Source organism: Ostrea edulis, chromosome 1 (assembly GCF_947568905.1).
Source record: "Ostrea edulis chromosome 1, xbOstEdul1.1, whole genome shotgun sequence".
Taxonomy (NCBI): Eukaryota; Metazoa; Mollusca; class Bivalvia; order Ostreida; family Ostreidae; genus Ostrea; species Ostrea edulis.
Window position 1 is genome coordinate 13,357,864 of NC_079164.1, and position 22,049 is coordinate 13,379,912.

General features: G+C 43.2%; 1 protein-coding gene across 1 annotated transcript in view; it reads right to left on the reverse strand.

Annotated features, from left to right (window-relative positions):
- Window positions 1-1,141: 1,141 nt before the first annotated feature.
- The window catches only part of LOC125662493 (uncharacterized), a 47,503-nt gene continuing 26,595 nt past the window's right edge, over window positions 1,142-22,049 (reverse strand). The window contains exon 19 of the mRNA XM_056152728.1: window positions 1,142-1,221. Coding sequence (XP_056008703.1) covers window positions 1,184-1,221 — 38 coding nt within the window. The 3' untranslated portion in view covers window positions 1,142-1,183. The remainder of the gene's footprint in view (window positions 1,222-22,049) is intronic.

Below are 22,049 nucleotides of genomic sequence, written 5' to 3' on the forward strand. Positions count from 1 at the left end.
TTCAGTTTGTTAAAATCATGGCCCCCAGAGGAGGGTGGGGTCACAAGGGGGGGGGGGGGGTATCAAAGTTTTGCATCCAAATATATAGGAAAAATCTTTATATATAAAATGAGCCAAGTGACTCAGGTGAGCGATTTGGGCCTCTTGTGAAGTATAGATGTCGGATAGTAATATCACCTGTAACACCGGACGCTTGTCAAAAGAGTAGTTACTATGTATGTCAATCGTCTTAGGTGTGATCCAGTGCTGGGATCGAGAAACGAACCAGGACCACCCTAAGCGATAGACTACCGCCTCCAGTCCTTTTGATTTGTTTCAATTTCATGTATGATATTTTGCGCACTTTTGCAGGAAACTTGGTATGAGTATCTGTTTAGATAATATAGTACATGATTTTGTTTTAAAATCATTTTACGTACATGAGAATTTTAGCAATCAATGGAAGAGAGACATTTCGCTTTAAACCTTTCTCACGTTCTACTTTCTAACACCTTGGCACAATGAAATGCAAACTAGCTGTCCCAAACATCTACAAAAAACAATTTTTCGCATAATTTTCAATCTATTTTTATGTCATATAGCCTGTATATGGAAAAATTATAGAAAACCTTAACTGAAGCCATATGTATGAAATAATCAATATTGAGTACTTCTCTAGAAATAACACGCTTCCTTGGTATGAATTCTTATATTTGTATACATTTTCAAATAAACACCTTTGTTTAATGATGAAAGGTGAAGATAATGATCAATCTCTTAACTCTTATAAGGAATACAAAATAGAGAGCTGGAAAAACAAGGACCCCCGGACACACCAGAGGAGTAAGCATCCCGTCGACAGGTCACATGAGCCTTATATCTTGATAGAGTAAACGGTGTAATCCGTAGACAAAATTAGTGTTTCAAGAGTGGCCCAACAATCTAATCGTATGTGAAGGTTGTGGCTTCAGAGCCTTGTCACTGTCGTACATACATATACTTTTACAGCAATGTACAAATGCGTAATTCTGCGATCTGGGAATTTACTACCTTCATGGTCGTCAGACAGGTACTTTGTATACTTGTTATACAGATGCACATTGACATGTCGAAAAACTTGTAGTATTGTCAATGAATCCATTGCAATAAAACAAATTTTAAATCATAGGTAAACAAAATTGTTTATTTGCTGTAAGCATTTGAATTATCCAAACGCAATCTGTGAAACGTGATTGTGATCACCTGAAATGAAATTAAAGGAATTATTATCAGAAAACATTCGACAAAAATTAAGGAATATAACAGATTTAGACTTGTTTGTATGGAAACATAATATTCCTTTTTTATAATCAATTCGCTAAAGAACCTTGAAATTTCATTGATTCATTCATTTAATATATTGATTGAATTGGATATTGTTTAACGTCCCTCTCGAGAATATTTCACTCATGGAGACGTCACCACTGCCGGTGAAGAATGACATAACAAATTTTGAAATCTGAAATTGAAAATCATTTCAGTTGGATATCATTTGATACTTCCACTTTTAAACATAATTTTATTTAATTTCCATATTGTTACCAGTTTTCCAAAATTCTCGAGTTTCATTGCGTGTATAGGTTGCTAATTTAAATCGCCATCAGGCTGGTTACAGATTGCTCTAAACGATATGCAACTGCCAGGTTTCCTCAATGTCACGAGGACCATAAACTGCTGATGATGTATACACTGTATGCAAGTTAAATTTCCCTCCCGTTTTAGTTTCACCCATTTCACTTTTATCCTATTTAGCTAACTGGACGACTTTAAAAACCGAGCGAAAATAAATTCCACATTAAATTAGCAAGAAACAATTTTAGGCGAATTTAAATCTACGCGAAATCATTTTTTAGTGTGTATGGACGAGAATTACACTGGGTGTAAATTTCCCTGTGTACAGAATTGAATACCTTGTTAAGTGGAATCACTTACTCTTCAACTTACAAGCAAAACTACGGGCATTTCGGATGAAGCTATTGGTATTTTAGGTTAAAGCGATTCATTGACCTTACTAAAGGTATCCCTACTACTGGTATTCCACGTGGTTATTTAATAACTCTATGTTAGGTATTCCTCTTGAAATAAGCTATTTATTCACCTTGTTAGGTATATGTATATCAGTAGTATAAGGCGGCTCGATGGGTGGTTCAACTGAGTGCACTTTTGAGGTCAAAAGGTCAAGTTTTAGAACGCACTCGAGAGCGGCCGAGGTAGCGCGTTGCTAAGGTAGCGCGTGTCGAGGTAGCGCGTTGCTAAGGCGGCGCATGCCTAGCGCGTGCTGTGCAGGTGTAGGAAAAATCGATAACAAAGTTGCTATGACGACGAGGCCTGAGCCGTGTGTGAATCCTTTAAAATCCACAGTGTTATGAATAATAAACGCATGATTTTAAGTTTACACATTTATTAAATAAACAATTTAATTAATTTAGAGTGTTATTGACGTTGTGGAACATTCTATATGACGCTGTGGCCGAGCTAGGACTGGAACATTATCGCTGACGTTGTGGAAAAACCTGCTTTTCTATGACGTCACAATAAGTATATAAACGCAATACACAATTCGCGTTGTCACTTTCATCACCATGTCTGAGCGAATACCCAACGACTTACGGAATAGCAGAAATGGGCTCCCAACCAATTATATTGAACAGCGATTGAGATTTTTAGAGGAACAACTACACATACAGCGAGAGCGTGAATTAGAACTCCGCAGAGAAAACTGGCAACGAGTGAGATTTTTACAGCGGGGAGGGGGGATAGCCAGAGAAAAACGCCAGTTAGTGTCGGAATATTATCGAATCAAGCTCGATAGAGGCCGCCATTCCAGGAAATTTAAAGTGAAACAAAATGTGTACAACGTTACTTTCAAAGAGCTTCCAGATTCTTCCTTTATTCGGCGATTATTCAAAGATATGCTCAAAAATGTGAAACGGGAAATGCAGTGCAACCCCCAATGATTATGTACGGCTCAACATTCGACACCCGTCTTTGGATTCCGAGATTTGGGTCGAATTTACCCAGTCTAAAAACCTCAACGAGGATAAAATTTTAAACAAAATAGAAGCCGTACAGCAATCTAAAAAGAGTTCCTGATGACAGACGGAGCCACACAGATTTTTTTCATGTCAAATATCCTCAAGGGAGTGGCGGCGGCATGAAGAAAAAGCATCTACAAGTCGATAAAAAGAAATTTAAGATCTCCAAGAGAGCCATCGTTCGTATTAACAACCCCGATGATTCATTATGTCTCCCTCGAGCTATTGCCGTGGCACAGTTACACAGTCAAAAACCTGAGATTCCGGACCCCGAATGGGAGAAAAAATGGTTAAAGATGAGAAAAGGAGATACACAAGCTCTCGACCAGAAACGACAGGCCTTAGCGCTCATGGAACTCGCCGGGTGTGCAAACGACCAACCGTGTGGGGCTCAGGAATGGGAGAAATTACATCAGGTCTTGGCTCCCGAGTATCGCTTGAAAATATTCCATTTTAAGACAAACACGCAGCGATTACGATTAGACCCCATCTACAGAGGTCAGGGGAGCGGAAAATGTTTGAACATCCTGCTGGATAACGAGCATTACGATACCATAACATCGATGCCGGGAGTGACGGAAAATAAATATTATTATGATTACTGTGATGTTGGATATAGCCACATCGAAGACCACCGTACCGTCTGCCCTCACCGCTGTTCGTTTTGTTTAGCCGACACCCCCTATTCCCCGGACGGCACCCGCACGGAATGTGCTCATTGTAAGGGATTTTTTAGAAATGCTGCGTGTTACCAGACCCACTTGAAACCTTACAGTAGCAATACCGCGACAACTGTGTGTAGTTTAATGGGACGTTGTGACCAGTGTCAGAAATGGATGACAAAGAAATTATTAAAACAGCACGCGTGCGGTGGAAAAACACAATGTCACATCTGCAAGAAACTCGTCACCACCCCACATCTCTGCTTCGTTCAACAGAAGCCCAAACGCAACAAGGATTTGAAAATGTACATTTATTACGATTTTGAATGTACCCAGGAAAACGGAGTTCACACCCCTAACCTCTGTGTGGCCGAACGCGTGTGTCAACATTGCGATAGTTTAGACATCGACATGCGGTGTGATCACTGTCATGCGTTTGGCTCGCAACGCCGCTTCGTATTTCAAGGCCCCGACACCTTAAAGCAGTTTATGGAATGGTTGTTACAATCCCAGACGGACGAGAAGGGTAAAGTGACTTTTAAGCATGATGAAACGACCGCCATTGCGCACAATTTCAAGGGATACGATGGGCAGTTCATCTTGAACTATCTAGTGCATACGGCCTGTATCAAACCCGCAGTCATCCTCAACGGCAGTAAAATCTTGTGTATGGGTGTGTTCGGCTTGAGATTCATCGATTCATACAATTTCCTCCCCTTTGCCCTCGCCAAGATGCCCTCTGCGTTTGGATTAACAGAACTGAAAAAAGGTTATTTCCCCCACTTTTTTAACACGGAACAAAACCAGAATTACGTGGGGGCTTATCCCGATGCTCACTACTACAATCCTGACGACATGTCGATCGCTAATCGTGCAGCCTTCTATACCTGGTACACTCAACAGGCCGGGAAAGTGTTCGATTTCCAGAAGGAATTCCTGGCTTACTGTATCTCGGATGTGGATATTTTACGCCGTTGTTGTGCGCAATTTAAGGCGACGCTCTACGGACTCGTCCACGTCGACCCGTTTCAGGAATCCATCACTTTTGCTAGCACGGCTAATTTAGCGTATCACCGAGGATTCATGGCACAGGACACCATAGCCATCATACCCAATATGGGATATCAACCGTCGCGCCGCTACTCGGCCAAGGCCTGTCGCTGGCTCACCTCCCTGGACCGCAACATACGTCATGCTAAGAACGGGGGCGAAATTACCATAGGCCCTTATACGGTGGACGGCTACGAGGAGGAATCCCGCACCGTGTACGAATTTTACGGCTGCTACTGGCACGGGTGCCCCACCTGTTATCCGAATCTGTTGACGGAAACCCACCCCCATCGAGTCCAGCAGACGTATCAAACCCTGTATGAGCAAACCTTGAAACGCGCCGCCGCCTTAGAGCAACAAGGATATACAGTCGTGAGCATCTGGGAACACGAGTTTGATCGACAAGTGAAAAACAATCCAGAGTTACAAACATTACTACGAGACCTCAATATTCAGGACCCCTTAAATCCCCGCGATGCCTTATACGGAGGTCGTACCAATGCTACTCGCCTGTATTGCGAGGAGGGAGACATGCGATACGTCGATGTGTGTTCTCTGTATCCTTACGTGTTGAAATACAGAACGTTTCCCATCGATCATCCTCAAGTCATCACCAGCGATTTCAAGAATGTGAGAGAGTACTTTGGTCTCATTCATTGTCGTGTCTTACCACCACGAGGTCTGTATCACCCCGTCTTACCCTATAAGACGAGAGGAAAATTACTTTTCCCCTTATGCCGAACCTGCGCCGAACATCGCAACTTAGGACCCGACGATCGATGCAGTCACAGCGATTCAGAACGCAGTCTGACTGGCACCTGGGTGATCGTAGAAGTACACAAAGCTCTAGATATCGGCTTGACCGCATCTATGAAGTCTGGCATTTTGAAAAGACCAGTCAGGACTTGTTTCGATCTTATATCGATACTTTTTTAAAAATTAAACAAGAAGCTTCCGGATTCCCCGATCATTGTCAAACGAGCGAACAGAAACAAGACTACATCAGTGAGATCCGGCGCCGGGAAGGCATCTTCATGAATCTAATAGACATCGAGAAAAAACCCGTCCGTAGAACCATTGCCAAACTCTTTTTAAATTGTCTCTGGGGAAAATTTGCACAACGATTACAACTACCACAAACACAGTATTTAACCGCCGAAGAAAAATTCCAGAAAAAAATACAAGATGCCACTCTAGAAATCAAAGGAGTCGAGCTGTTGGAAAATCGAGATCACCCCGAAACCGACATGATGCTGATCTATTATCAGGAGAAAGAAGAATTCCTAGAAGACTGTCCTTTTGGAAACGTAGTACTGGCTTGTTTTACCACAGCGCATGCTCGTTTACATCTCTACGAGACGTTAGAACCTTTGGGGGAACGCGTCCTCTATTTTGATACGGATAGTATTATCTATCAACATGACGAGACCCAATTTAACCCTACCATTGTCAACAGTTTAGGCGGCTGGACCGATGAATTGAGTGGAGATCGTATCATCAAGTACATGTCGGGAGGCCCTAAAAATTATGCATACGAGACCCAGGGGGGGGGGGGGATCAATGTGCAAAGTTAAAGGACTGACGCTCAATTATCGCGCTTCTAAGATCGTCTCACTCGCTACCTTAGAAAAAATGTTAAAAGGAGAAGAAGAAGTCAATGTGCGTTATCCTCACTACATTCAGAGAACGCGCCAGCACGATGTTCGCACCATCCCCTTAGTAAAGAAATACCGCGTAGTGTACGACAAGCGACAGCGGGTTCACCATTACAACACGCTTCCTTATGGATATTAGGTATAAAAAAGGAAACGCGTCTTGAGAAAAACATCAGTCTGCAAAATGAGTAAATACGGATCACTACAGAATCCTTCAGTGCCTTCCTATGGTGAATTATCGGCTCGTCTAGCGTCATTTCATACAGCCCCCGATATTCTGTTGAACTTATTACCTAACATTGCAGAAGCCGGATTCTTTTACAAAGGAATCGATGATCATGTGCGTTGTTTTCATTGCACATTGTCTCTCAAACATTGGGAACCCGGGGACGATCCTTGGATAGAACATGCCTATTGGAGCCCTCATTGTGCTTACGTGTTGTGCAATAAAAGTGTCAAATGGGAACGACAAGCCTTCAATGCCTATGCCCGCGCTAAAGACAGTGATCGCGATTGGGGAGACTTACCCTTAGACGGGGCAGGGAATCCAATGTGTACCCAGAAATGTCACATTTGTTTAGAACGAGACTTGAGAATTGCTTTTTTACCTTGTGGTCATTTATGTACTTGTGCTATGTGTGCTTCAGGACTTAGAGCATGTCCTATTTGTAGAGATTCTTTTGTAGAAACGGTTCGTATTTTTACTTGTTAATAAATATGTATGATCCCATGAACTTGTGTCATTTATCAAGATGTATGCCTACGAGACACTGGCCCCGTTTCAATTGAAACATGAATTTACTCTGGTGGTGGCGGGTCCCTCTAAATCGGGTAAAACGGAATTTGTGAAGCAACTGGTACAAAATACGCAGTGGATATCACCACCACCAGAAAAAATAGTATGGTGTTATCGAGAATGGCAACCGGCTTACGAATCATTACAAAAAGCTGTAACATTCGTTCACAACATTCCTCAAGACGATGAGAAATTAGTCGCCGATCTCACTACTCGACATTTACTCATTTTTGATGATATGATGGGCGGTAAAGCCATAGCATCTATTGTAGATTGGTTTACGCGCAAAGCGCATCATCGTAATACCAGTGTTATATATATCACGCAAAATCTATTTGATCGCGCCGTGCAACATCGTACTATCAGTCTGAATGCCCACTATCTCGTGTTGTTTAAAAATCCTAGAGATAAATCTCAGATTGGGGTATTAAGTCGCCAATTACAAATGCCTCATTTATTACCCGCGTATGATGAAGCCACCAGTATTCCTCACGGGTATTTACTAGTCGATTTAAGTCCTCAGACACCCGAGGATTTAAGATTAAGAAGTCAACTCTTTTCTACCTTAGCGGTGCACATGCCACCAAGAGTATAAATATCATTATGAATGACTATTCATTTCATTTCACAAACAACTTTCATCATGGGTAGACCTACAGCCAAGAGTAAATTAGTGAAAACGTTACGACGTTTACAGCGGGAACGGGATCCCGTTCAACGAGCCCATCTCATTGAATTAGGACGTAAAGCCTTACTCAACTGGTTTGCCATGGGCGCTAAAAATTTATTACGAGGAGTCTTGCCCGTGAATAAACTCACGGGGCGTTTCATTCAAGCACATCGTCACGACTTGAATGTCATTGCCAATAAGAATGCGAATGAAGAAGATCGTAAAAAAGCCATTTTGAAACGGGGTGGAGCCGGATTCTTAGGAGGGACCATCATTCGTCATTTGTTCAAATGGGAAACGGGGCAAAAACGTAAAAGACGTCCCCGTAGTGTGGCGAGAGTCGTGAAGCAAAAGAAAACACGTGTGTTACCCCCTTCCCTCTTAGCCTTAGCTAAGAAAAGAAAAAAGAAAGTTCCGAAACTCATCATTCACCGGAAGACCCACGATCCTAAAACCAGTGTCCTGGCTCCTTATCTCTTACGCATGGCTAAATTTCCTAAGAAGAAGAAGACCCCTAAACTCATCGTGAAAATCCCTTTTTCGAAATATATGACACCTCAAATAACCCCACCCAGGAAAACGAAGACTTTAGCAGAACTGAAACAAGGATTAGCTGAAAAGAAAATGGAACGAGCCATGCGAGGACCCATAGGAACTTCCAGAACCACCGATACAGCCTTACCCACTTTTGGTCAAGCCTTTGGGGGTATGGCACATTTTACTCCCTTTAGCACATCGACCCCTAAGCAGAAATACAAATGTCGATATTGTCCTCTGCAATACAATTTGAAAAGTAGTCGCGATCGTCACGAGGAGACCGTTCATCACGGGCGTTTCAATCCCCAGCACCCGAGCGCGTAACACTGTAAAAAGCAGGGGGAATGTGCACAGACCTTCATTATTACATTATGGCTGATACGAAGAAGTGTGAATCCCGATTAAGACCTCATTTATCCCTCTTGCAAACCGTAGCGGCTCCTCATTATTCCTCCAAATTAAAGAGAGAGGTCATCAAATATTGTTCCAATGACTGCATTCTAAAGATTTGTGAGATCGTGTACAATATATTAAAAGGGGTGATTCCTCTCACTCCCGCTCAGAAGCGACAACTTGGTCCGAAGAAGCACATCTTAAGACGCATGGTGCAGCCGCAACCCGTGAAAAAACGACGAGCGTTACTCAATCAGAAAGGAGGCTTGGCTTCATTCGTTTGTGGAATTAACAAAATTTGCAAATATCCCAATAGAAGATGAGTCGTAAAATGGTATTAGTACCCGAAGCCATGCTGAATGAGTTGAAGGGAAAATTACCCAAGCCTCCCGAATTTCAATCGACCGTGGGGTTACGCAGTGAATTAGATGACATCGAACATCGAGATGATTTAACCGAGGGGGAAAAAGTAGCTTTGTATGGCCATCAACTTCATCGATATCGACAATATTTACAACAAGCACGACAACAGACTCCGTCTAAACCTTTACCACCGACACCGCCTGGGGGTGCCACAGCCGCAGATACCAATGCATTAGAAGATCAGATTATCAAAAGTGTCAGTAAACCGGGTCAAAAGAAAGCGGGTTTATTACTCGATCATCTCTAGAAATCCAAAGTCTTAACTTGGAGTAAAGAAGGAGAAATCAGTTATAGAGAACATAAGGTCCCCGATTCCAATATCGTGGATTTAATCACCGAGTCCCAGAGACAAAAACCTTTAAAACATCGTGAACCCCCTGCAGGGTTGCAGCAATTTGCCCAAGCTTTAAAAGAAACGAATGCCCCTAAAGGATATGTGACCAATCGTGATGTTATAAAAGCGATGGACAAGCCCGGAAAAATCAGTACTCCTAAACCTATAGATGAAGATGAGAGCGGATTTCAAGAAATCTCGGGTTTTGACCAATCTTTCTATGAAACTCCCAGACGAATGATGACCCCTAAAAATATCAGGGAGGCTGGTAAAAAGACATCACGTGAAATTGGAAAATGGTTAACGCTACCATGAAAAAATCTAGGAATCAGATCTTACAGCGACTTTATTACGACCCTAAGACAGGGTATGGAGGAGTACAGGCTTTATACCGTCAAGTGCGTAAATTAGGTCATAAGATTACTCTTGCTCAAATTCGGGAATGGTTCAAAGAACAGGATACGTATACCCTACATAAGCCCATACGTCGGAAATTTAAAAGACAACAGACGCGAGTGACGGATATAGACGAACAATGGCAGTTAGATTTAGCCGACGTCTCGAACTTGAAAAAATACAATGATGGGTATACGTTTTTATTGTGTGCGATTGACGTGTTGTCGAAATATGCGTGGGTGGTGCCTTTAAAACAGAAAACGGGGAAAGAAATGATACGAGGCCTCAAATGGATATTTCGAGACAGACGTCGCCCTGTTCGCATTCAATCGGATCAAGGGAGAGAATTCACAAATAAAGAATTTCTGCAAGCCTTCAAATCCATTCATTTCTTTACGACGCGTAATGCCGAAACCAAAGCCAGTATCGTGGAGCGTTTTCAACGCACCCTGAAAGCACGTATGTGGCGATATTTTACACGTCATAAAACACGACGGTATGTGGATGTTTTACCCGATCTGGTACACGGTTACAATCACACGTATCATCGCAGTATTCAGAGAGCTCCTGCTCAAGTCAATGCCAAGAACGTCTTGAAAGTATGGAAAACCTTGTACGGAAAACAGAGACTATCATCGACCTCTTCATTACAAGCGGGAGATCGTATACGGATCAGTAAAGCGAAACGTACATTTGAAAAAGGCTATTTACCGAATTGGACGACAGAATTGTTTACCATCTCCAGAAAAGTTCCAGGACGCAACGTATATCGAATTAAAGACGACCATGGAGAAGAATTAGAAGGAACGTTTTACGATAAAGAATTGCAAGCAGTAATTAAAAAAGACGATGTCTACGAAGTGGAGGAGATCTTAGGGTATAAAAAGCGCCGCGTGGGGAAAAAAGTCATTTCAGAAGTCAAAGTGCGTTGGAAAGGATATCCCCCTAGTTTTGACTCATGGATTCCGCAAGCGGATCTCATTCTGCCATGACCGTCCAATGGAAATTCTTGGGTGAAAAAGTCCCTCGAGCAGAAATTGTGTATTTTGCACAATTATTCCTGTGTTTAACAATCATTATTACGTCGGTCGTAATGTTAGCCTTAGGCGATTCCAATGGTGATTTTTGGATGGTCACATTAAGTTCTCTCGTAGGATACGTCATGCCTAGTCCACAAATGACGTTAGCGAGCCCGAGTATAAAACAGGAACGATCTTCTTCAGATTCACCAGTTCACCATGGCTAACACACAGTACGCATGGAAACAGGAGGGAAAGAAAACGGCATGGTTTGCGGATAAGAAGATGTGTTTGAGACATTGTAAACAACACAAAGTGTTAGATCAACCGGTGTACTTGTACAAACGTATACTGATACCTCACGGATGGTCAGCCTTTATCATGAAGACCAAGTATCAAGATTTTCGTTGGAAAGTGAAAGCCCATTGGGGATGTTTCGGACGACAACACGAATCGGAATGGACATTGATTGAGAGTCCTTGGTTTGACAATTCCAAGGACTGTCTCCGACATTTCAAAGACAGATTACAGGAGGGGTATGATGTGGCCGATTGCTGGGGAACCCGACACTATCTGATGATGCGCCGACGTTTAGTCGAGAGAGGAACACTAGAGTTGGAAGACTCCTTTCTACAATCGTTGACTTGCGGTGGTGGTCGCGATCAAGAAGAATGACATGTAAAATTGTGTATTAACATTATGTTGTATGTTCAATAAAATATGAAAATGTTCATTGTGTTATGAGTATAAATAGAGAAGGAATGGAGACATGGTCATCATTTGAATCATCATGGCGCACCGAGAAGGGTTTTACATGACTCTCCTCAATGACGGGTCTATGAAAGCTTTTTCAAATAATACGACTGCTCAATTTAAAACCTTATTACCACAAACCCTGGATTTAACGGACGGAGAATGGGAAGTAGGGCTAACCGAAATGATGTATACCAATGCCTTGAAAAACATTACAAAGGAAGAGGCTTATTTTGACATCCTTATCCCTACAGCTTACGCCCAACAGGTTAAAAATCCAGATACGTTTAAATGGGGGCGATTTACACTGACCAAAAAAATACTCGATCCCTTTAAATCGTTGTGCTGTAGTGGTTGATTGGACCCATACGCATTGGGGGGATGTCATTCCACTCAATGCTATGATGACTATTTACCGAATTCACTTTAGACCCGGGGCTTACATTCATTCCACGGCTTTAATCGATGAAATCAATGAGGCCTTGCACAGAACATTCGCAAAGATATGGAAAACAGCCGGCGATCTGCGAGAAGAGAATTCTATGAAATTAGTGTACTTCGAGAAATATGATCGAGTCATGTATCAGTTTCATGGTAGTATACTTAAAAAAAACAGCCTTAGCCATCCGTTTTCCCACTGGCTTAGCTTACAAACTCGGAATAGGGGGTGAGAAACTCATCATTCCCAATGAACCCATGACTACGTGGTTGAACGTGACTTACTTAGCTAACCATACCATGGATTTGTACGAAAATCTGAAATCCATGTACGTGTATTGCGATGTGGTGGATCCGCAGGTGGTGGGGTCCAACGAATTGAAATTATTAAGAGTGGTTCCTTGTACCTTTCATCAAGATGATAGACAACAAGCCAAATGGGAACCTATCCGAGCAGAATATTTGAAACTGAGTAAAAAACATTTCGATACCATCGATATTCACATCATGACCTCTCTGGGGACCCCCATGCCCTTTTTAAATGGAAGAACGATCGTGAAACTTCATTTCCGAAAAGTGTATTGAAGAGAAAAGTCGTCTGACGATGAAGTATCATCGCGGAGTCAGACGACAGAAAGGACACGGGTTATTTTCCATTCTCCTTCCCATGCTGGTTACGGCCATAGCCGGGGCCGTTCAAGGAGGCAAAGGTATGAAAAGAAAAAAGAGGGGTCGCAAAAAGTATAAAAAGCGGGTAAGGCTCTGAAAGGGGTCAGTCTCGACAAAGATGCAGTATCAACGAGGTTTATTACACCAGCGGGGTCATGGGTGGGGTAGTCTCTTAAAAACAGTCGGTAAACTAGCGGCTCCCGTGATCGGTCAGGTCGTTGGAGGGTTACTGGGAGGGAGCCCCGCACCACAAACAGGCGATGGATATTTTGGAGATTGGTCCAAGAGTTTGGCTCGTGGCCTTGTTAACACGGCCGGTAAAGTCATCGGAGGATTTCTCTTGCCCAATATAGTACCGCCACCACAAGGGGGAAAAGGTTACATCGATTTCCTCAAAAAGGTTAACCCCACGCAATGGGGAAAAGGTTTATTCACCGATTTGCTCAAATCGGGAGCTAAAAGTGCTTTATCAGCAGTCGCTAAAACGGGATTAGATGTCTTAGAAAATAAACGGTCTCTCAAAGATGCCATCAAGACACACGGAATACAAGCCATCAAAAATACGGGTCGTATGGCCATGCCGAGAATTCAACAAAAATTAAGATCCCGTCAAGGGGACAGTGTTTTAGCGGGGATGGTGAAACGAGGAGCACGACAATCCATGAAAGCCGGGTACCGGACAGGGTTAGATGTCTTAGAAAATAAACGATCTCTCAAACAAGCGCTCAGAACTCACGGAAGGCAGGCGTTAGCAACCACTATGAGGAGAAAGAAAAGAAGAAAACAGAAAGGAAAAGGGTTTTTTTTACCGATTTACTCAAAACGGGAGCTAAACAAGCTTTGACGGCCGCCGCAAAGACGGGGTTAGATGTTTTAGAAAATAAGAGATCTCTCAAAGACGCTCTTAAGACACATGGTATACGAGCCGCTAAGAATACAGCCGGTATGGCCAAACATCGTCTTTTAGCAAGAGGGGGACCCCGTAAAAGACAGGCCGGTGCACGAGGACATCGTAAGAGACAGTCCAAGACCCCCTCTCAACAACGTCTCTTAGGAGGACCGCGTAAAAGAAAGCCCCAGGCACCGGTCCGGGGTAAGAAGAAACGATCTCTCGACATTTTCGACTGAACCTATAAAAAGGAGATGTGAGGGAGGGGTGAACCCATTTGATTCCCAACAACGATCAGTAACACATCGTTCAAAAATGATGCACAGAGAATCCTGCGCGTGTGGGACCGACAGTTTGGAACTGTTTAAAGTTCCCCCGACAAACGTCACTTTAGAAGACTCTAAATGGATGGAATATTATCCGATTTCCAGTACGTTAAATTCGGATACGGCTCCCATTGAATTTGAAATCAAAGGTCAAGGAGATGAATATCTGGATTTATCTCAATCGTATCTCCAGATGGTCTGTAAATTCACCAAAGCAGACGGGACGGCTCTCACGGGAGCGGGTTCTACTTCTACCCCGGTCAATAACATCTTACATTCCTTATTCAGTGAAATCGATGTGAGTCTCAATGGCAAAGTCATTACCCCCGGAACGGATACTTATCCGTACAAAGCCTACTTGGAAAAATTACTGTCTTATGCCCCCAAAACTCTGAAAACTCAGATGAGAGCCTGTACCTTGTGGGAAAAAGATACCGCCGGTCAAATGAAAGATCGAGAGTATTCTGGTCTGGTTCAACCTCCAAAGGAATTTCCCGTAGCTAATGATAAAGTCACCATCAATGCAATGTTACCCACCCCAATATATCCCGACGATTCTCAGAATGTGGGGTTGAGAAAACGTCACCACAAAATAAATAACAGTAAGGAAATTGTCTTGATGGATCGTTTACATCTGGATTTGTTTCAGCAAGAGAAATGTCTACCGAACGGAGTAGACGTACGTCTCCGATTCAATCGTGCCAGACCTCAATTCTACATGATGACCGATGCCGGAAGTAGTGGGAAAGTAGCCATTCAAAGTATGGTGTTGTGGGTGAGAAAAGTCAAACCGACTCCAACGATCATCAATCTGATCAATCAACAGCTGAGTACTCAAACAGCTAAATATCCATTGAGAAGAGTGGAAGTGAAAACGTTCACGATCCCCACCGGGACCCAATCGAAAATCACCGATCACCTATTCCAAGGCCAGATGCCCAAACTCATCCTCTTGGGGTTTGTGGAAAACGCCGCCTTTAACGGGGATGATGCTAAAAATCCGTTTAATTTCCAAAATCAGAAAATCAAAAAATTAGAAGTCAGTATCAATGGAGACATGATGGAAACTCGTCCCCTGGAACCGAATTTCACGGCCGATCAGTATCTGAGATCGTATTTAAGTCTGTACAAAGGATTGGGAAAATTAGGGCAAGATTGGGCTCCCGACATTACTCTGGAAGAGTATAAAAACGGTTACACCCTATGGTGTATGGATTTCACCAAAGATCAAGAAGCTCAGACGGATAAATTTCATCTCATACAGACGGGGAACCTGAGAGTAGAAGTACAATTTGCCGACAGCATAGCGACGACCTTAAACTGCGTGGTGTATGCCGTCTTTGACAATTTGCTAGAAATCAACAAACAACGAGAAGTCAGCATCGATTACTGATGGACACGTATCAATTGAGAGACGTCTTATCCCGAGATTTAGGCCCTGCGTTTGGAGGTGTGTATCCTAGAGATGTATTACCGGAGATCTTACCCCACCAAAAAGCGATCGTGATCAATACAGACCCTCATCATCGCCCCGGAGCCCACTGGGTCTGTTTGTATTTGAACAGCCCCATCATAGAATATTTTGATTCTTACGGATTACCCCCGATGCATCAAGAAATCAAAGCGTTTATGCGACGCCACAGAGACACTTGGATTCATAACACAAATTGTTATCAAGCGTTGAACACAGATGTCTGTGGACAATATTGTGTGTATTATCTACATCAACGCCATCGTAAAAGAAAAACGGTTCAAGATTGGTTACTTCCTTGGAAAGGCACGGCGTTACAACGAGATCGTTATGTAGCCCAATGGTTTAAAGAGACATTTCGTAAACCTAGAACCCATAAAGGACAAAGTTGTCAGTGTCATGGTATTAACTTGTCACTGATGTAATTGTTCAAATGTTTAATTGTTCAAATATTTAATTGTTTACAAAATAAAAATTTAAAAAAAAAAAAATCTGTGTTGTGTGTACCTATATAAGACAGGTTTGCCACAATAAAAAAAATCAGTCTGCCAAAAGATGGAATACGTGCCAGTTTATAGAAGAGTCAAAGGAGTGAGAGAAACTCCTCAAAGTATGGCATGGACTTTTATCTTAGACAATGCAGGACCGGAGGATATCGTTAAAATCGTTCAGAGTGAATACCAGTATTTGATCATGACCCGAGATCAATAAACGTTAAGAGGACTAATTCAAATGAAACACTGGAGAACGAAGCGTAACATGAGGTATTTCGTTCATCCTCTATGTTGTTGGAAAGCATATGAGAATAGTCTCGCATCCGAAAGACTACGTTACATGACGGGAGACTATGAAGAACACGGCAAGTTATTAACTATCAACACTGTAACTTTAGCGAGTTTCTTAATAAAAAATAAAAGTGCATCTGGTGTTAGTTTTTGTTTCTCTCAAGCATTGTCATATACAGCCTCTTTTCATAAGATGTGGGTGGCCCTGAAAAGGGCCGGGGGGACTATGAAAGCCCCCCACACTGTCTAGAGGTTGATTACCTCATTACTGTCTGGCCTTGTTTCGCTGGCGGCGGCGGCGTCTCTTGAGCGGCTTCTTGGGGGCATCTGGCACTCCTTCATAGAAGAAGTGCCACTCAAATGAGTCGTCGGGTTGGAACACAATGCGCCCCGGGGGCCGCTGTACCAGTTCCAGCTCGGCATCCCAGTCCTCGCGCTGATCCTCCGGGACCAGGTTGTGGTTCGTGATGGGTGGACTCGGTACTTGACTCATCTTCAATTCTTCTTCAAAAATCTTCTTTCTTCAAATTCTTCTTAAAAGCAGTGCTGGATCACCAGTGAAGCGAACTGGCGAGCGCGCCGGTATATATCAGGAAAGCACGGACCTCCTCGAAAACATCCCTCGCTTCGGAGACGAAGCCAAGATGGCGGCCGTCAAAATGGCGGATTTGTGCTTTCGTGAAGAGAGTTTTTTCTCATTTTCTTTTTCTAGACATTCGATATCTGTGCATGGTAGATTTAATCTGGTAGATTTAATCTGATAGATTCTAGGGTGCGGAATTCGTTAAACTTATTTTTATTTTGCTACGTCGCATAGTTTTCAAAGAAACAGAAGTCAAAGAGGTCGAGTCGAGGCTCGATGTTTCTTCTCGACCTCTTTAAAACTTCATTTTTCACGTCTGTGAGGCAGTAGAAACCTCAATGATAGTTAGATCGATAGAGAAAAACCTATTTCATCCTATTTTAATGCCACTTTAATTAGGGTAGTGAACCTTTGACAAAGAAACCCCATGATTGACACTCAACAAACACATCGGGTGAATGTGACTTATAAAAACGAAAGCTGTAGCCTTGACACTCAACAAAAACACAGCATGAGTGTGACTTGTGTGCGGGGAGATTTACTCACTATGAAAGTCGATGGTATTGTACAACAATGTAATTGTTTAACGGTAAAACCTCATGGATTAAATCAAAGTATTGCCGACAAATATCCGTGGGGCAACTTGTATGCTACACGGAGACCCTTAGGCCGTAGAAATCTAGCTATAGAACCCGATCGAGGAATACCCGGCACGTTACGCATCTTATCAAATGCTACAGAGCCTGATGTGATTTGTTTCTTAGCCCAGTGGGATTACGGAAAAGGAACTCAGCGTATTCCCCGCTATCGAGATACACCCGAACAGCGAGAACTATGGTTTCAACAATGTTTACGTGAATTGGCCACATTATCGTACAAGACTTTAGCCTTCCCTTATAAGATTGGTTGTGGGTTAGCGGGAGGAAATTGGACTCATTACAGACAATTTATTCATGATTTTGCTTATAGGTATGATCAACAAGTGTATATTGTCATTAAATCATGTATTTGTTAATAAAGTGCAACTGGTGTTAATTTGTTTCTCAATCATTGCCATAAAAGCATCTTTTCGTAACATGTGGGTGGCCCTAAAAAGGGCCGTTTGGTCCTAAGGACCGACTTTTTCTTCAATGCCTGGCTCCGGTAAACCGGCATAACGGGCACCGTCCCCGGGTCTGTCGCCGCTCCTCTATACGCTCCACGCACATGCAGCAAGCTGGGCGCTGCCCACAACCCCCGCACGTGATTCCGGAGTGTACCCTGTCTTGCCAGCAGACAGGGCACTTAAACCAGATAGGAACCGCCCTATTTGCCCAGCCAGGGACAGTCATAGGGTGGTTCCTCGGGGGATGACTTGCCACAGGTGCGTGGGCTGGTCTCGGTGGGGGAGTCCTCCCTGCAGACCGAATGGTAGGTGGTGGGGGTCTTGCCGGGGCTGCTGGTCTCGGTGGTGATGGTGGTGGCGTGTCTGCGACCAACAGCGACGGACTCTGGGCTGGGCTTGGAGGTGGTGCGGGGGACGGTGACCTCGGTGAATACTCCACCGGTGACGCTGGCGACTCGCTCATCGGCACCGGGCTGTATTCCTCCGGTGCCGATGGGATCGCTGGTGGTGCTGTAGGCGTCGCCGGGGAGTAAGGTGGTGGTGGTGAGGGTGGCTGTGGGGCCCGTCGGCGCGGTCTCGTAGCCGTAGACATCCGAGCGGTGCGGCGGCGACTCCTCCCTTCATACTCTTGCCGCACTCGGTTCACGATCTCACGGGCCCCACTGCGGTCGAAAGGGGAGAAGGTACTCAGGTCGTTCTGAGAACGCACGACCCAATTATCCCCTACCCGTTCCTCAGCCACCACTACCAGCCGGTACCGAAATCCAGGCAAGGTCTGGAAGATGTAGATGGGGTCTCTTCTTCCTTCAGCCATCTTAAATCTTCTATCTTCTTTCTTCTATAACTTCTTTCTTCTATAGCTGTGCTGGATCACCAGTGAAGCGAACTGGCGAGCGCGTCGGTATATATCAGGAAAGCGCGGACCTCCTCGAAAACATCCCTCGCTTCGGAGACGAAGCCAAGATGGCGACCGTCAAAATGGCGGATTTGTGCTTTCGAGCAGAGAGTTTTTTCTCATTGTCTTTTTCTAGACATTCGATGTCTGTGCATGGTAGATTTAATCTGATAGATTCTGAGACGGCGAATTCGTTAAACTTATTTTTATTTTGCTACGTCGCATGGTATATAAATAATCAAAGGTCAAAGAGGTCGAGTCGAGGTTCAATGTTTCTTCACCACCTCTTTAAAAATTTATTTCTCGACCATGTACATCCATAAAAACATCTCATAAGGTCTATTCGATAGAAAACACCTTATTTGATTCGATTTTCACTCTACCTTTATGATTTTCTGGATTCCTCAGCAAATAAACCCTTCTCTGAGAGACTCAACCAAACACAGCTTTCGTGTAAACAATTTTATTCATGTCACATATTTCAAATACATAACTCCCACACACAACACCAATACACATGTCTTTTTAAAATAGGGTCCAACATTTTTTCCATTTCTCGAATCCTGCGTTGAAATCGATATCGATCAGCGGCTACAGTCATCCAGATACTTTTCCGGTCTTCTTCGGGTAACAGATACACTTCATTATTGTCCAGATTAAAGGTTACACATTTTCTTGTATTTTGTTGTACAAGTGATGAAGATACCGCACTCGAAGGGTCTCGATCACGCCACTGATGTGCGGCTTTGTTCTCTTTAATTCCTCGGCTACTAAATGAATCAACACCAATGACTCGGTGTTGATACGGTTCTCGAGCAAATGTCTGCATATCCACCAATATTCGTCTAAAGTGATTGGAAATAATACTGAACGAAGATAGGATTTCAATTTTTGAAAATCTGGCAAGTTTTCTATTTCCTCAATACACTGTAGGACAAATGTTTTTTCGATGTTATCCCTGGCAGTCATGATTTCATAAATGAAATGATTTAAGTTCTTCACACTTTATGTATACTTCTCGAAGCCAGTCCTTGGTGATACTTTCAATCTCGGCGGTTTTTTCTGGCATGCGTTTCTTGAATTCTTCCCCCACGACATAAATTAACATCAATCCCGCATCGTTATAGAGATTGATGTACACCTGGTTCCGTAGATCTGTATATTGGTCCAGAGTCAATGGAAACACTCCCGCTATCAGAAAATTTTTAGCGAATTGAAACACCACATCGTCTTGCATTTTCTCGACCCATTCTAATGCATGCTTATGCGCTTTTTCTGCGATGTTGTCACTTTCAGCCATGATTTGTAAATGACTAAAATGAATACAAGTATCCGCTTTTTCTACGATGTTGTCACTTCCAGCCATGATTCGATAATGAAGGAAAACTAGTTAAAACGGATAATTTCCATGAATCCTTCTTGTAAACATTCCTGTAGAATGATCTCGGATTTGATCGGGGATGATTTTCTTCAGTTCCTCAGCATACAAATAGATCATGATCAATCGCCCGGGATTCGTGTCTTTAACTAACGATCTACCAATCATCTGAAAACTGTCAAGATTCCCCACCTCGTGTATCGCCGATTGTACATAGGCTTTAGCAGATTTATACCAAGACGAATTTTCAACAATCTTGACAAAATCTATAATACAAGTATGACCGTCTAACCTAGTGTTGGAAGTTCCACCCATAGTGAATAAATAAGTTAAGAAAACATTCGTATTTATAGGGAAAAGGTCGTGGAGTACAGAGAATATTCTAGATTTGATACAATAGAGTTTTTCAAGTTCAATTAGTGCACTAGCACGCGCCGGTCGCGAGATGTTCTAGATGAAACCGGTTTTTCCGATGATGCAATAGCCTGTTGGACAGTAGCACGCGCTAACATTCTCGACCATTACACTGTTAGTCATGGACGACAACGTATGGGAAGAATTGAAAGAGATGCGTCGAATGAGAAATCGTAGGAGAAGATCTAAAAATTGGTGTTTTGAATATGTCTTACAAGAGAGGGAAACGGAACATACCATTCTGATAGATTTGGAAGATTGCTACCGCGACAATACTGTAATACAGTTTATGATTGCCCAGTTTTACACGCTGTCTAACGGAACCAGAAAAGTGTCGGGATTCATGCGTTTGAAAAAACGTCGTAACAGAGGCGGTGCATGGCGGCAGCTTTTTTGTGCAAACATTTATTGGCTGGAAACAATCAACGTGATGAATTTCCAAGGTAGCAGAGCTCAAAAAATAGAAAACGCTATTACCTCAGCAGATCACAGTTATAACTTTTATGATGTAGATTATCCCTACGAATTTGGCTTAAGAGATTATTAAAAACACACACACATACACAAAACAGCCCTTTTCAGGGCTATTTTAAACACCAATATAAGTGCCATTGCACTAAAGTCAATGTGTAGCAATGTACACTAGCACGCGCTGGTCGCGAGATGTTCTAGATGAAACCGGTTTTTCAAGTTCAATTAGTGCACTAGCACGCGCTGGTCGCGAGATGTTCTAAATGAAACCGGTTTTTCCAGAAAAGATGCTGCAACCACGTGCTCCCCACGTGCCCCCCACGAGACAGAATAGTCTAGACATTTTGCTGGCTATAAAAGCGGAGCCCAAGTGTCAGTCCTCATTCGATCTTCAATCACCTTCCAGAAGACATGGCTCAGAAACAACTAGAATTTGTGGACAAAGCTCAGAAGAAAATAGATCAGCTGGTACAGAAGCAGATAGCGCCACAGAAAGACTACATTGAACTGAAGAAAGCTAAGACTGACGATCAGGAGACTGAAATGGGGAAGACCTCGAACTTCTATCTCACGTCTCCAGACTACGTTGGTCGACAAGTGAAGATGCCCCAGACCTCGAGCTTCAATCTCTCGCCGCCGAACCAGACCTCGAGCTTCAATCTCTCGCCTTCAGACTACATTGCTCAACAAGAGAAGATGGCCCAGACCTCGGATTACCTCCCTAGCCAGAATCCGACAGACCCGGGATTAGGCTTCTATTTTCCCGATTCACAGGATGCTACGGGACTGGAGTTGGGATTATACAATAAACCGCCCTTCGGTGGAGAAGATTCCCGCATGAGCAGGGCCGATTTCGCCATCATTACGACCACACTGGACGGTAT